The sequence below is a fragment of the Myxocyprinus asiaticus genome, chromosome 12 (genome assembly GCF_019703515.2).
Source record: "Myxocyprinus asiaticus isolate MX2 ecotype Aquarium Trade chromosome 12, UBuf_Myxa_2, whole genome shotgun sequence".
NCBI lineage: Eukaryota > Metazoa > Chordata > Actinopteri > Cypriniformes > Catostomidae > Myxocyprinus > Myxocyprinus asiaticus.
The window spans coordinates 28,182,943-28,200,471 of NC_059355.1; the positions used below are offsets into that span (position 1 = coordinate 28,182,943).

At 44.0% G+C, this 17,529-nt stretch overlaps 1 protein-coding gene across 6 annotated transcripts in view; it reads right to left on the reverse strand.

Moving 5' to 3' along the window:
* Nucleotides 1–17,529, reverse strand: part of LOC127449395 (leptin receptor-like) — a 91,916-nt gene that overhangs the window by 29,065 nt on the left and 45,322 nt on the right. For all 6 annotated transcript variants that reach the window (XM_051712788.1, XM_051712789.1, XM_051712786.1 and 3 more), the window contains 3 exons: nucleotides 17,208–17,389; nucleotides 10,510–10,655; nucleotides 3,729–3,867 (listed from right to left, as the gene is read on the reverse strand). In XM_051712788.1, the coding sequence (XP_051568748.1) occupies nucleotides 3,729–3,867; nucleotides 10,510–10,655; nucleotides 17,208–17,389 (467 nt within the window). The remainder of the gene's footprint in view (nucleotides 1–3,728; nucleotides 3,868–10,509; nucleotides 10,656–17,207; nucleotides 17,390–17,529) is intronic.

Consider the following 17,529-nt stretch of genomic DNA (forward strand, 5'->3'; position numbering starts at 1 on the left):
GCCAACGAAGCACACAAGCAAACTTATATAAAGCACACAAGAAATAAAAGTGCCCTTTATTTGATATCTTGTGACCACATTTTTTTGATGATTGGGGCCAATGTTGAGTTCTTAAGTGTATGAAAATGATTTTGGTTTGATTTTTAAACCAATGCAATGTCTAACCTTGGCTTACTAAGAAATTACATTGTGGTGGTGGGGGTGTGGTCGAGCGCCAGTTTGTGAATGGAGAGCGAGTTCGGGAGACGAGAGTGTTAAGGATTGACACCTCGGGGAAATTATCTCTGACACCTGTTTTGTGTTACAGTTAGAGCTGTAGAGAGATAAAAGAGCAGCCACAGCCGCAGTGGGGGGAGAGAGGAGCCAGAGTTCTGAGATGATGCTGACTATGTTAAAGAGGAGAATTACTTTTGTGTTTATCACTGAGCGACAGAGTGTTTTGTGTTGGTGTGTGCGCTGGAATGTGACCTGTAATAAATGACACTAAAGAGTGTGAGCTGGTTCCCGCTTCCTCAGTTTCCCTGAGATTGACCTGAGACCTGTCACAGTGGGGCTGAATTCTGGGGATGGCCCAACAACCAGTGGGCGGTCCGCCTCTTGCCACTTACCGGGGAAGCCCAACTCGCGGCCAAACAGCTTTCAGTGACAGACCTCCTGGACTACGAGAGCCTGAGATGAGCTTTCCTGCAGCAGGACATCGCAGTCCCGAACCTCACCGCCAGAATTTCCGGTCTCTTGACGTTTGGAGAGCTCGGCCTTCCATTTTCCTTTGCTCAGCAGCTCCGTGACTCCTGCCTGTGGTGGTTGCTGGCAGCAGAACGCAATGCCATGACAGTAGTCGATCTGGTGGTGCTGGAGCAGTTTATCACCCGGCAACCGAAAGAGATGGCGGAATGTGTCTAGTGCCACTGCCCGGCATCGCTGGATGACGCCGTCCAGCTGGCTGAGGACCACTTGACAGTGGGTCAGGAGGCCGACGAGCCCTCTTTTCTCTCTCTCTCTCTCTCTCTCTCCCCTTCTCCCTCCTCCCCTTCTTCTTGTCCTCATCCAGTTCTGACTCCCTGGAAATGGTAAGGTGTGCCCCCTAAACCCATTCCCAGGGCCAGGGATCTTTCAACCCACCGGTTTCCCCCATCTCTCTCTGTTCTCTTCTCCAGGTTGGTGAATCCGCTGCCGCTGGTGTGGCCGTGAAGTCTGGGCCAGTCTACTGGAGCTGTGGGGAACCTGGGCACTTCCAGGACTGATGCCCCACGATGGAGGTGGGGACATTGGTCTGGATCCCCACCGCACCACAGGCCGCCCTTTAATCAAGCAGGAGTGCACCGTATACCTGTGAGTATTAAGGGGGATACATACCAAGCCTTGGCGGATTCAGGTTGTAATCAAACAGCCATTCACCAAAGCTTGGTTCAATCCGAGGCTTTGGGTACAGGCCAAAGGGTGAAGGTAAGGTGTGTACACGGGGATGTTCAAGATTACCCTTTAGTAATGGTCATAATTAAATTTCAGGGAAAAAAGCATAGTGTTGAGGCTTCAGTTAGTCCTCGCCTCACCCATCAACTAATTTTGGGTACGAATTGGCCAGAATTTAAAACTTTATTGAGGGTCAATTTGTGTGGATCACACAAATTGATAAGACCGCAGCGATTGCAGCCTGCCCGAGACCTAAGACCAAAAAGGAGGTGAGACAGTTCCTGGGGGTAGCAGACTATTAGCGTAGGTTTGTGCCTAACTATTCGACCGTCACCAGCCCGCTGACTGATCTGACTGAAAAGGGGGCACCAGATCTGGTCCAGTGGATGAAGCCGTGTCAGCAGGCGTTCACGCAAGTGAAAGCTGCACTCTGTGGTGGGCCGCTGTTACACTCTCCTGATTTCTCTCTTCCTTTGGTTTTACAGACCGATGCATCGGATGGGGGGGTTGGGGGCCGTGTTGTCCCAGGTGGATGTGGGAGAGGAGCACCCAGTGCTGTACATCTGCAGGAAACTCTCAGTGAGGGAGGCGAAGTACAGCACCATCGAGAAGGAGTGTCTGGCCGTCAAGTGGGTGGTCCTGACCCTTCGAGTTCGAGGTGGTCCACAGGCCGGGGGCATAGATGGCTGTGGCGGATTTCCACTACAAAAATGGGGGGGGGGGGTGTATGTGGTGGTGAGGGCGTGGTCGAGTGCCTATTTGTGAATGGAGAGTGAGTTTGGGAGAAGAGAGTGGTAAGGATTGACATCTGGGGAAAATTATCTCTGAACCCTGTTTTGTGTTACAGTGAGAGCTGGAGGGAGATAAAGGAGCAGCCAGAGCCGCAGTTGGGGGGGAGATGAGCCAGAGTTCTAAGACAATGCTGTCTATGTTAAAGAGGAGAATTACTTTTGTGTTATCATTGAGTGACAGAGTGTTTTGTGTTGGTGTGTGCACTGGAATGTGACCTGAAATAAACGACGCTAAAGAGTGTGAGCTGGTTCCCGCTTCCTCATTTTCCTTGTGATTGACCTGAGACCTGTCACAGACATATAAAAGCTCCAGTACAAAATCATAAAAAACTGACTGTTTAGCATAACAATTAATAATGAAAAGCTCTAAGGATAATTACTTATTGGTACTTTTTTTGGGAAAACGTTTCAAAGAAATATGCTCAGAGTCAAAGTACTGTACAGAGTAGCAGTGAGTAGACATGCATGTAATTATTAAACATATGATTTTAAAGTGGAGGCTTAGTAAAACAACCTGAATACAACTGGAAAAGCAAAAGCACTCTCTTGCATTGACGTACAGCAAAAGCCAGACGTGTGTTTTCAGGCTGCCAGACTGTTTCTGAATGATGTTAGGGTAAATCAGTTGACCTGTACTCTCTATTCTTGAGAACAGGTGATGGGATGTAAATGGAACATGAGCAGATTAGGCTGGATCATTTTAAGTACCCTTTCACAAATATCATATTTGCATATATTTACCCATTTTCTAATATTTTCCTATACCTGATTAGCCGTCCAAATTGGGGGAGGTCATATTTAACTTTTACAAAATTGACAGAACTCAATTAATTCAAATAGCTCAAACACATGTACACAGAGCAAAAAGGTAAGTAGTATTTAAAGGAACAGTTCACCCAAAAATAAAAATCTGTCATAATTTACACATAATTTAAACTTTGCAAACCATATGACTTTCTTTCTTTTGATATTTAAATTAATATTCGGTCCGTCTTTTCAACACAACAAAGGATGCAAGATTTTCATAAAAGTAGTCCATGCAACTCGTGTGTCATATTCCAAGTCTTCTGAAGGCATACAAGTTAATGTGAGAACTTATTTAAACACTATTTTTAGGACTAAACAACAAATAAGTTCTCACGTGAACACACAAGTCACTGTGAACAAGCTTCTCTCATAGCGCTTATGAACGCACAATAGACTTCAAGGTTTGCACTGAAAAATGACTTGAATTTGGGGTTGTTTCTCCCTTATGTCTTTAAAAGACTTGAAACATGATGCACAAGTCACATGGATTAATTTTATGATACTTTTGGGTCCTATTTTAAGCTTTAAAGTATTTTAAAGTAGGCACTGTATTGAAACGATGAACCACAATAGTCATTAAAACATCTCATTTTGTGTTCAGCAGAAAAAAGTAAGTCATACAGGTAAAATTATAACAGAATTATACTTTTTGGGTAAACTATTCATTTAAAGCTTTCAGGGTAGAGGTAAAATTCTTCTATACTACAGAATCCTTACCATCCAGTATGAAAGAGAAAGTCTGGCTCCATTCACTCCAGTAGTTTAATTGGTTTTGGCAGCGCACTTGAACCATGTATCTGATCCCAGAACTGAGCTCATTCAGAGGCATCCATGAACGACCTGTGACTTTCATCACCTAAAAGGACCATAGTTCACACAGACTCATTTCAATCAATGTGTTGGATAAATCACTTTGCCAGACTAGACACTATATACAATAAAGAAACTAGAAGAAAACAATGTCTGTGCTGATTATGGGGGAAATCTGCGGTAAAATGTGTTGTTAACTACACAATAAGGTTCTATACGTTTAACAGTAAATGTATTAGGTATTATATACAAACAATGGACAATATTTTTTACTGCATTTATTAATCTAAATGTTCCATTATACATTGTTAGTTCATGTTAAGTTCTTAGTACAAGTACATAAACTAATGTTAAAGGAATATTCCAGTTTCAGTACAAGTAAAGCTCAATCGACAGCATTAGTGGCATAATATTGATTACCACAAAAATGTATTTAGACTCTTAAAAATAAGTGAATGGGGGCCAATTTTTGAATGTTAAAATACTCAGTTTTAAAACAGTGAGTATTTAACAATCATTCTAACAACCTGCATCACCGTCTGGTTTGGAAACCGCAATGCTTCAGATCGCAAGGCCCTTCAACGCATTGTGAAAACAGTGGAAAAAGTCATCCGACTTTCACTCCCATCCATAACAAACATGTACCAAAAACGCTGTCTGCACAAGGCCCACAGCATCATAGTGGACCCCTCCCACACACTCTTTGACCTGCTACCATCTCAAAAGAGATATCGTTGCATATGGGCCAAAACACAAAGACTCTGCAAAAGCTTTTTCCCTCAGGCTGTCAGGCTCCTCAACACCCTGACACATCTTACCACCTCCAGGACAAGAACTTAAACCTGACTGAAAAAAGAAAAGAAAAAAAAAGTTTGCACTACTTTCAGCCTGTATATATGTATACGTACAAATGTATATATAGATTTATATTGCTCATAGTGTTTGTTTCTTAAGCTCTTGTTTATTATGTTTGTGAAGTGTGCCTTGTTTTGTCTGTAATTGTGCACTGCAGACCTGGTAAATCGCCATTTCATTCCACTGTATACTTGTATATTGGCTGGAATGACAATAAAACTTGAAACTTTAACTTGAAAAGTATAGTCACAAGATGTAAACATTATGCATGAAGATATAACTTTATTAAATTTGCATCCTAAAAAAATTTGCCAAGTGAGTTAAAAGCCAGACTGGCTTTTAACTCACTTGGCAAATTTTTTTAGAATGCAAATTTAATAAAGTTATATCTTTTTGCTAGACCCTTTTCAGTCTGTTTTTCAATTCAGTGTGCGGTTAGCAACTTTAATATTTGACTCACTCTTTTTGGCTCTACGCACCAGAAGCCAAATTATTTTGATTAGTTTGACCGCAACAACTTCTTCAAGTCCAAATATTATGCATGTTAACATGATTTTAGTATGATAAAATCGCTTACTAACAGTTTCTGTGTAATGTTATAGCCAATTTTGGTGCCATGACAATGTCGACAAACCCTAAAATGACTGTAAAAATGGCGATTTAAACAAATTTACAGCTCAAACAATCCACAAGTTTTAACAGAAGAATTAATGTAAATGCTTTTATAAAATTATAAGCTTCACATTTCTGTCATGATCCTGCTACTTTAGTCTTAGTTTATTCTTGTTGTGGTGGGATCATGACAGTCTCCTCCACCCATTGGTTGTTTGTACATGTGCTTGTGTTTTCTCTCTCCTTCGTGTCTCCCACAGGTGCCGCTCAGCAGTGCTGGTTAATAGATCGCAGCACCTGTCTCCTTTCTCCTTTTCCCTTTTTAAACCCTTCTTGTTTTCAGTCTTGTGCCAGACTGTTTTTGTGTCAGTCATAGTCAGTAAGTTCCTGTTCAGTCCTGTCTTCAGTAGGTTTATGTTTTGCTTTCTTTTTGTTCTCTCCTGTGAGAGTTTTTGTTTTAGTTTTCTTTCTTGTTGGTTTTGTATTTTCAGTTTCCTTCCCTTTTGAGAGGTTTTGTTTATATTCTTTACTTTTTAAATACAGCCTATTACACTTGCCTCCTGCATTTGGTTCCTTCCATCACTTCACGCTTTGGCGTATCGAAACAATCTGGCCACATTTTGACAGAGGCAACATGGGCATTCTTTCGAACCCAGCTCCAGACACCACCCAGGTTCTCAGTTTCTGCTCTCAGCTCGGTTACCCCATTGGTGTTTATAGAAAGGAGCTTTGGAGGCCATTCCCCAGTCGTTGTCAGCGCTCATGGCCAAGGAGGCCGTTTCCCTGTTGCCAGTTTCCCCGGACACGGAGGTTGTTTCCCTGTTGCCAGTTTCGCCAGCCACAGAGGTTGTTTCCCTGTTGCCAGTTTCCCCGTCCACAGAGGTTGTTTCCCCGTTGCCAGTTTCCCCAGCCATGGAGGTTGTTTCCCTGTTGCCAGTTTCCTTGGCCATGGAGGCCTTTTCAAGGTCTCCAATGCTTCTGGTGTTCACCGCCAACTTTGAGCTCTCTCCTGTGGTCGCTGACACTGACCTTGCTCCTGTCTTGGAGCCACCTGACCTCGCTACATTAGTCTTAGTTTAATCTTGTTGTGGCGGGATCATGACAGCCTCCTCTGCCCATTGGTTATGTTTGTACATGTGCGGTGTTTTCTCACTCCTTCGTGTCTCCCACAGGTGCCACTCAGCAGCACAATAAGCTGGTTCACGCTGCTCATTAACAGATCGGCGGCACCTGTCTCCTATCTCCTTTTTCCCTTTTTAAACCCTTCTCATTTTCAGTCTTGTGCAGATTGTTTTTGTGTCAGTCATAGTCAGTCAGTTCCTGTTCAGTCCTGTCTTCATTCGGTTTATGTTTTGCTTTCTGTTTGTTCTCTCCTGTGACAGTTTTTGTTTTAGTTTTCTTTCTTGTTGGTTTTGTTTTTGTATTTTCAGATTCCCTCCCTTGTGAGAGGTTTTGTTTATATTCCTTATTTTTTTAAATAAAGCCTATTACACTTGCTTCCTGCATTTGGAACCTTCCCTCACTTTACGCTTTGGCGTATCGTGACAATTTCTGCCTTTAAACTCTCCAAAAATTGGCCCCCACTTCCTTTGTAATTACCTCACTGTAACCTTGATTTTTGCTCTTTTTTTAAAGGAGGGATGAGTCGAAAATATTATGCCATGAGTGCTGTTGATTGAGCTTAACTTGTATTGAACCCGGACTATTCCTTTAAAGGGGTCATGAACTGAGAAATCAAAATTCCCTTGATCTTTTGACATATAAGAGGTCATTGTACTATAAAAACATCCTATAAGTTTCAGAACTCAAAACTTTCTCGTTAGTCTAAAAACAGCTTATATTGAAGCCAATCTGCCAAAACGACAGGATGTGGAATGTGCCACTTACGTAAAAGTGGGACTAAACACCGCCTCCACAGAAGAAGATCAATGCCTGCTTCTATATCACTGCCTGTTTAGCCCCGCCCACCAATTCACGCATGTAGTACGTAAATAACGAGAGAGGCAAACGCAGGTCTACGCAGAAACCAAACGATAAAGATGGCTCCAAAGACAACAAGATGCTGTGCATTGCCAAGTTGTGGAAAAACACAGTATTTGCACTGCCTTCCTTCTGATCCCAACATTAGGAAAGAGTGAATGAATTTTATTTTTAATGAAGTTCCAGACCATGTCAGTAAGAACTTGGTCCTTTGTTCACTTCATTTTACTGCAGATTCATTTACAAACAAGGCAAAATTCGATGCAGGATTTTCAGAAAGATTGAAACTAAAAGACGATGCTGTGCCGACTATATTGGATCCGACAGTAATGTCGCACCATACAAGTGTGAGTAACTGTTTTTATTACGTGGTCACTATTGCTTTGTCTGTTATTACAGATCGTTTGATATGTACTGAGTATTTTTGCTTTACTAATCTAAATCACAGCAGCTTCCATCTATGAAGGATGTAGGCTGTCAAACATACAGGTGCATCTCAATAAATTAGAATGTCGTGGAAAAGTTCATTTATTTCAGTAATTCAACTCAAATTGTGAAACTCGTGTATTAAATAAATTCAATGCACACAGACTGAAGTAGTTTAAGTCTTTGGTTCTTTTAATTGTGATGATTTTGGCTCACATTTAACAAAAACCCACCAATTCACTATCTCAAAAAATTAGAATATGGTGACATGCCAATCAGCTAATCAACTCAAAACACCTGCAAAGGTTTCCTGAGCCTTCAAAATGGTCTCTCAGTTTGGTTCACTAGGCTACACAATCATGGGGAAGACTGCTGATCTGACAGTTGTCCAGAAGACAATCATTGACACCCTTCACAAGGAGGGTAAGCCACAAACATTCATTGCCAAAGAAGCTGGCTGTTCACAGAGTGCTGTATCCAAGCATGTTAACAGAAAGTTGAGTGGAAGGAAAAAGTGTGGAAGAAAAAGATGCATAACCAACCGAGAGAACCGCAGCCTTATGAGGATTGTCAAGCAAAATCGATTCAAGAATTTGGGTGAACTTCACAAGGAATGGACTGAGGCTGGGGTCAAGGCATCAAGAGCCACCACACACAGACGTGTCAAGGAATTTGGCTACAGTTGTCGTATTCCTCTTGTTAAGCCACTCCTGAACCACAGACAACGTCAGAGGCGTCTTACCTGGGCTAAGGAGAAGAAGAACTGGACTGTTGCCCAGTGTTCCAAAGTCCTCTTTTCAGATGAGAGCAAGTTTTGTATTTCATTTGGAAACCAAGGTCCTAGAGTCTGGAGGAAGGGTGGAGAAGCTCATAGCCCAAGTTGCTTGAAGTCCAGTGTTAAGTTTCCACAGTCTGTGATGATTTGGGGTGCAATGTCATCTGCTGGTGTTGGTCCATTGTGTTTTTTGAAAACCAAAGTCACTGCACCCGTTTACCAAGAAATTTTGGAGCACTTCATGCTTCCTTCTGCTGACCAGCTTTTTAAAGATGCTGATTTCATTTTCCAGCAGGATTTGGCACCTGCCCACACTGCCAAAAGCACCAAAAGTTGGTTAAACGACCATGGTGTTGGTGTGCTTGACTGGCCAGCAAACTCACCAGACCTGAACCCCATAGAGAATCTATGGGGTATTGTCAAGAGGAAAATGAGAAACAAGAGACCAAAAAATGCAGATGAGCTGAAGGCCACTGTCAAAGAAACCTGGGCTTCCATACCACCTCAGCAGTGCCACAAACTGATCACCTCCATGCCACGCCGAATTGAGGCAGTAATTAAAGCAAAAGGAGCCCCTACCAAGTATTGAGTACATATACGTTAAATGAACATACTTTCCAGAAGGCCAACAATTCACTAAAAATGTTTTTTTTATTGGTCTTATGATGTATTCTAATTTTTTGAGATAGTGAATTGGTGGGTTTTTGTTAAATGTGAGCAAAAATCATCACAATTAAAAGAACCAATGACTTAAACTATTTCAGTCTGTGTGCACTGAATTTATTTAATACACGAGTTTCACAATTTGAGTTGAATTACTGAAATAAATGAACTTTTCCACGACATTCTAATTTATTGAGATGCACCTGTACATGCAGAAGTTTACATCGGTGGGCACACAGCTGTCCTTTGGAACTTTGGGACCTAATCATAAAAGCAAAGGTTTTTTAAATATGCAAAACTGTTAGCCAATCATCACCAGTGGGCGTTTACTGCCGAGTCTACAATCCGCCACGCCTATTCAAACGGTGTGTTACGATGAGGGGGTCAAAACAGGACAGAAAATAGCCAATTACTTCTAAATTATGATGTTTTTCGATGTAAAAATCTTGATAACATTATAAGTGGACCTCAGAGAACAGTGCAAAATAAAAAAGGCAGTTCATGACCCCTTTAAAGTAACTTTAAATGTAAAAAAAAACAAACAGTTTTAGTACATGTAGAAATCGATATATCAAGAATCATCAGTTAATAGATATCCATAGCAATATTACAGGAAAACAAAAACTATGGTAATAAAAATCATAATTTTGTATTTCCTATGGTTTTACTACTAATATGGTATTTGTAGTAAAGCCATAGTAACCACAAGATTAACCATGGTTAATCTAAAGTGAAACCATGGTTACTATATGGATACAGTATACTGTATTAAAACCATGGTTTCCACCAAAAAAACATGGTTACTTTTCATAGTTTCTACAATATTACTATAGTAAAATCATGGTTTCCGCAAAAACAAAACCTTGGTTAGCATACTACAGTCATAGTTACTATAATATTTCGATTAAAAACTATGCTTACTATAGACTACATTACTACTATAGTAAAACTATGGTAAATGTATTCAGAGGGAACACAAAAATATTGTTAGGGCAAGCAAAACTAATAGCGGGGAAATGCAAAACTTATTGTGAGATAGCGCAAAACTTATTGCAAAGGCATGAAAAAGTTTTTCAGAAAAATAATTCCCACCATGTTCTCTAAGGGGCTCCGTAGTTAACAAAGGTAAGAGTACTGCACTCTTATTTGTTTCTGAAATGTACATATATTTATAACTCTTAAAACAAGCAAGGGTTGGAGTGGGGGGGTTGGGTTGTAGAATTTTGTGCATGACGGGTGTTCCAATTCTGCTGAGCCTTCTGTGGAATTCTATGGGCGCAATTTCTGTGTAAACCTCACAAACATTACTGCGTAATACAACTACAACACTTGAGAATCACATTCATACTATCACACCAAACAAATGAGGCTGAATACCTCCCAATGATGAAGTGAAGAGTTGGATGAGTATCGGACCTCATAGTTTACTGTATCACTGTCAGTTTGTGTACCGTTCCATCGAAGTATCACTTGACCCTCAGCTGTTACATTGCAATGCAGATTTACTGGCGGATCTGGTTTTCCTGTAAAAAGACAGCAAATCACAAAATATTAAACCACTGTCATGAGGGCTTCTTAAACCAGCCACATGCAATCTGGTAATGATGCTAGGAATAAAAATGAACAAAGCACTGAAAATGACATTCAATATATTAATCCAACAACATCAATTTTATGCACATGACTGCCTAATTATCACTCTTAAACATTAACAATCAGCGATACTGATTAATCATATAAAGAACTTCCATAATTGCTGTAGCTGCAGCCCCTGCACACATAACACAGAAACGATCATGAAACTGCACATCTCAACTCACAAAACTAACAAATTCATGTTCTATCACGTGATCCTTACACAAGCCATTTAAGATTCTGGAATACCGTTAACATTATTGTCTTTATGGCAGGTCACCGGCACCGCCTTTGGTTGTATTAGTCTACTATGTTATCATGGTCAAGATTCTTATTTGGTAAGAATAACCTATATCAAAATTATTATGATTCTTCAATAAAAAGCATACAGCATAGCTTTTATGGTTCAATATAAGCTATCACAATTTCGAAGGCCAGGGAAAAAGTGCTCTTTTAATTTAGTCAGTTGGTTGGTCAGTCTATATAATGTAATATTAAATCCATTATTTTTACAAGCAAATAATGACTGTGTGACAACTGAAAAAAAGAACAATAGATCAGTTGTGAAAGATCAATTGAACGGGAATCAAGACTGAGCACTGAATGTCTGTTAGAATTTTTTATGCGTTTTCACAAGAAGCCGAAAATTTGAAAGGGCCACAGAGCATATTTACACTTTTTGAGGAAATCAAACTACAAATGGCTTACTTGTACAGTTGTTTTTGCATTTTAAGCTAAGACATGTATTTTAACATTGAAAAAATTACACACTTCACATTAAAATCATTCCAACATAAAACCATGGTATTATGCTTTTTGTAGTATATTTTAGTTCCTATATTCAAGGTATTTTTTGTTCCATAGAAATTATTCAAATCTGTCTATAGCAAAATGCCCTCAACAGTGAAAAAGTCAAAGCAATAGCGATACCATTATAACCAATCAGCTGAGGCAGTCCTTATTAAAAGGCATTATCTCAAGCACACTGACACACAATCTGCTATGAGTAAATGACTACTGTCAAATGGGCCTACATTGACTGGACTTTTTATTCATTTAATGATCGACTAATTTTCTTCTTCTCAGTAAGCATTCAATGCACTTCAGAGAAAAGAAGGATAAGAAAATGTCAGGACAACTTGTTTAAAATAAACCTAAAGGGATAATTCACCCAGAAAGGATAGTTCTCTCAACAGTTACTCACCCTTATGCCATCTCAAACTCGAATGTCTTTTTGAACTTCTGTGGAAAACAATGATTTTTTTTGTTTGTTTTGTTTTGTTTCTTTGAAGGACACATGAGGTGTTTTTGGCAACGAGATCCAAAACGTTCAAGCTCCAAAAAGACATAAAGGCATTGTTACGACTCCAGTGGTTTAATCCATATCTTCTGACGTGATCTAATCACTTTGGATAAGAAAATAAAACAAAAATTCAGTCCCTATTCACCAAAAAGCTTGACTTCCTTATTGCGTGAACATGCAAGTGCTCAAAAGTGATTGTATTGCTTCAGAAAATATGGATTAAACCACTCGAGTCTTATGGATTACTTTTATGCTGCCTTTGCCCCATTAAATTACATTGTATGGACAAAAACAAAAAACATTTCATGACACATTCTTCTTTGTTTGTGTTCTGCAGAAGAAAGCAAGTCATACAAGTTTGAGATTGCACAAGGGTGAGTAAATGATGTGAGAATTTAAATTTCTATTCCTTTACAGTGTAACTGTTTGATAAGGTTTCGCCCTCTAACAAACCATGTAACCATACCTCAGTGAAATTTCATTGTAATCCACTGCCTGACTGAAAAACCGCTTGCCACTCAAATTTGTATCTATCAACCCACAGTTACACAGAACAAACACACCCTAATAAAATACCCTTCACGCTGGTACCTGCCACCAAGAGCTTGTGTTTAACAGTCCATGTGTTTCATAGTAACATTTAGGCTACAATCATGCATTTACAGGTGACTGTGAAAATTAATTTCACTTAAGTATATTCTAACAACTTAAAAGTGTGAATAAAGTAAAAAATATCACTTTTTCAGTGTGTTACAAGCTACAGTATATACTCAGTCATTTGGTCACTCATCATGAAAACGTCCTGGTTACTTTCGTAACCTCCATTCCCTGATGGAGGTAACAAGACGTTGTGTCGATGTAGTGACACTAGGGGTCACTCTTGGGAGCCCCAAACACCTATGCTTTTTGAAAAAAGGCCAGTGGGAATTGGCGAGTGGAATTTGCATGCCATTCCCCGGACATACGGGTATAAAAGGAGCTGGTATGCAACCACTCATTCAAGTTTTGTGCTGAGGAGCCGAGACAGGGTCCGGCCATTTCAGTGGGTAGTTCAGTGTTGTGGCAAGAGGGACACAATGTCTCGTTCCCTCCATCAGGGAACGGAGGTTACGAAAGTAACCACGACGTTCCCTATCTGTCACTCACTCAATGTTGTGTCGATGTAGTGACACTAGGGGTCCCTATACAAAACACCACAACTAGCTGAACTTACGTGGACTGGCGGTGCGAGATGGGCAGACCGCTGTGTGCCTCATAGTCAATGCACCAGGCCATCACGTAACCTCCCCCAACGCTCTTATGAGCATCAAATGGTCCTTTGGGAACAAGTCGACTGCCCAATAAATAGGGACAGGCTAGCCCAGCCATGGCCTCTTTTCCTCTATTTTCTCCCCAAAAAGAGTGGAATTTGTTAACCGACTGGGGGCCATAAATGTCTACGTCGGGGGGGTGTCACTCTCAAGAGTAAGACACCGCGGAGACCACACCCCGCCCAGAGAAGGGAGGGGTATTTTGAATGGAAATACATCACGTGGTCTTACCGAGTCTTGTCGGAAGTATGTCATGTGGAGAAGTCGCATGGTAGTTCCTACCCTAGGGGGGAGGAGTTTCTACAAACATGGTGACCAGGGCAGAGGGGTCTCTGCCCAATGAAGACGCAGTTTACCGACAGGGAAGCGATTTTGCAGAAGATATCACATGGGGTCACCTACAGGGAACCAGCACATGTGGAGCACCTACCCCAGCACAGGGCCTAATTAGCACACATACTGGGCTGGCAGTGAGTTTCTCCGCAAACTCGTCTGCCACAGGGCTAAGGAGGAATGTCATCCAGGGATCACAGCTTGTGAACACGACTGGGGGTCAACAGCGCACTTCTTCACCTCAAGGGAGGGGAAAGGCACTATGCGCAAGCGGTACATCCGGCCAGCTGTCCCGGAACTTACCTGCTCGTTCCTGACAATACACGGGATGAAACCGGCTCAACCCGGAGATTGTAGAACCTCGCAAAGGTGTTGGGTGTTGCCCAGCCCACTGCTCTGCAGATGTCTGCCAAAGAGGCGCCACTGGTCAGGGCCAAGGAGGCTGCTACACTCCTAGTAGAGTGGGCTCGTAACCCCATGGGGGGTGGCACATCCTGAGCGTGATATGCCATCACGATGGCGTCAACGACCCAGTGGGCGATCCTCTGTTTGGAGACAGCGCTTCTAAAGCTCTGCATACGATCCAAATAGATGCGTAAAGCACGCACCGGACACAGCAACGCCAAAGCTGGGGCAGCGCTTGCAGGTTCAGCACCTGATCCCTAAAAGGGGTCGTGGGAACCTTGGGCACATAGCCCGGTCGGGGTCTCAGGATCATGTGAGAGTAACCCGGACCGAACTCCAGGCAGGATTCGCTGACAGAGAATGCCTGCAGGTCCCTAACCCTCTTGATGGAAGTGAGAACAGTCAGGAGGGTAGTCTTCAAAGAGAGTGCCTTAAGCTCAACTGACTCCAGGGGCTCAAAGGGAGCTCCCCATAGACCCCGAAGGACTACAAAGAGGTCCCACAGGGGGATGAGGCGCAGTCTGGAGGGATTCAACCTCCTAACGCCTCTCAGGAACCTGATGATCAAGTCGTGCTTCCCCAAATACTTACCATCCACTGTATCGTGATGTGCCGAAATGGCAGCCACATACACCTTTAAGGTATCCTGCAGGAAGGCAAGCACCGATCCGACTGCACATCTCTGGGGGTCTTCGAGTCGGGATGAACACCACTTAGCAAACAGACGCCACTTCAAGACATACAGGCGCCTCGTAGAGGGAGCCCTAGCCTGAGTGATCCTGTCTACCACCGCGGGTGGTAGGCCACTTAGGTGTTCCACGTCCCATCCTTGCACAGGGTCTGTGCAAGAAGGCTCACTGGGGGAAACGCATATTTGCGTAATCCCGGGGGCCAGCTGTGTGCCAGCGCATCTATAACGAGGGGTGCCTCATCAGGGCGTACCAAAGTGGGCAGTGGGAGGATTCGCAAACCGGTCTACCTGTGCTTGACCGAATCGACTCCAAATTAGCTGGACCACCTGGGGGTGGAATCTCCACTCTCCCCTGAGCGTAACCTGTTGTGACAGCGTGTCTGTTGCGGTGTTGAGGTCGCCCAGGATGTGAGTGGCTCGCAGCGACTTGAGGCACTGCTGACTCCAGAGGAGGAGACGGCGGGCGAGTTGTGACTTGCAACGGGAGCGTAGACTGTCTTGACGGTTGATGTACGCTACCATCGCCATGTCGTCCGTCCGGACCAACACATGCTTGCCCTGGAACAACGGTCGGAACCTCAGCAGGGCGAGTAATACTGCCAACAACTCAAGGCAGTTGATGTGCCAACGCAGCTGCGGGCCATTCCAGGTGCCGGCGGCTGTGTGCCCGTTGCATACGGCGCCCCAGCCCGTCTTGGAGGCATCCATCGCAAACCACAGGAAGGGTCTGTGTCAAGGTAAGACCGAGACGTGGAAGTACGCATCCTTCAGGTCTACTGCCGCGAACCAATCTTGATGCCGGACACTTGCTAAAATACGTTTTTGCGTCAGCATCTTGAACGGGAGTCTGTGCAAGGCCCGGTTCTGTACTCGCAGGTCCAAGATTGGCCACAACCCACCACCTTTCTTCGGTCCGATGAAGTAGGGGCTGTAAAACGGGTTGGAAACGCGAGCCACGCGTCAGGCGGAGCACAGGGGCAGGGGTCCGCCGCTGGAGCACCGAACATGCCGAAATGGGACAGTGGATGGCGGTCGTGACGACAGCTGTGCGCACCTGACATGTGACCCAAGGAACAAGAAAACCACTCTTTTGTTGAAGTTTTGGGTACCGCAGCCTATTGGGCATGCGGCGAAAAATGAAACAAAAGATTCTCCTCCCGGCCCTCCACCGGTGGATGAAGTGGTCTGTCTACCAGCTCAATAGAAGCGGGTCTCCTCATCCCTGAGTCGCCCATCTCAGGGGTGCTTCGAAGCCTTCCTTGTGTTCTTGGCGGCCGGCCGTGAGATGTGTGGCATCTGCTTCCTGCGGTGGGCTCCACGCCGGGCCAGGCCACGGGGGCCGGCTGCGGCAGAGCCGGTGCTGTTGCTGCAGGAGAATGCCCTTGGCGATGAGCAGACGGGGTGCGGGGTCTTGAGCTGCGCCGGGGCAGGATGTGATGAATAGCCTCCGTCTGCTGCTTCACCGTTGAGAACTGCTAAGCAAAGTCCTCGACGGTGTCGCCGAACAGGCCAACCTGGGAAATGGGGGTGTCAAGGAACCGTGCCTTGTCAGCCTCACTCATCTTGACCAGTTGAGCCAAAGGTGGCGCTCCTGGACCACCAGGGTGGACATCGCCTGCCCGAGAGACCGCGCCGTTACCTTTGTCGCCCAGAGAGCAAGGTCGGTCGCCGAGCGCAGTTCCTGCATCAATCCCAGGTCAGAACTATCCTTGTGCAGCTCTTTTAGTGCCTTGGCTTGGTGTATCTGCAGGAGAGCCATGGCGTGCAGGGCGGAGGCTGCTTGTCCAGCGGCACCGTAGGCCTTAGCCGTCAGAGATGATGTAAACCTACAGGCCCTGGACAGGAGCTTCGGGCGCCCACGCCAGGTGGTGGCGCTCTGCAGGCACAAGTGCACCACAAGCGCCTTATCCACCTGGGGGAATCACCGAATACCCCTTGGCCGCCCTACCATCGAGGGTAGTGAGAGCAGGGGAGCTGAAAGATCGGGATCGGGTAGTAAAAGGTGCCCCCCACGATCTTGTCAGCTCCTCATGCACTTCCAGGAAGAAAGAGACCAGGGCGGGGCACGGCCGTGAGCGGCGCTCTGGGCCCAGGAACCAATCATCGAGCTGCGAGGGTTCAGGGGAGAATGGAGGGTTCCACTCTAGCCCGACGCTCACAGCTGCCCGGGAAAGCATGTCCGTCATCTCCGCGTCAGCCTGAAACTGGGCGACCATACCCGAAGGAGGAAGCCCAGCCAAAGCCTCCGCGTCAGAAACATTCTTCAACTAACTTCCTGTTCAGTGAAAAGACGTTATGCAACATAAAGCACTTTCACTTAATGATATTACAGAGAACATCATAGCCAGCCAACCAGCCAGACAGACAGACAGACAGCCAGCCAGCCAGACAGACTTACGTAGATTAAATGTGTTGATTAGCATCTTTGGTGAGAGCACAGAAGTCCCATTCACAGATATACTGATGAATAGTGACACAGTTTCTTCATTGCCATGAAGAGAAGTAGAGCACGTGGCAGTCTCTTCCCCAGCACACTGAGCAGTATGCTTTGTTTCATTTGAGAGTATACCCATCTCTAAACTGCAATGAGAAAAAAGTTGTTTCATTTAGTAGTTTCATTTCATTTGACATTTGTTAGTACACATATAACTAATAGGGACTGTATACAGTACAGAAATAAAAAAATAAAAGCTATTATAATATGGTGTCCTAAGTGTGGG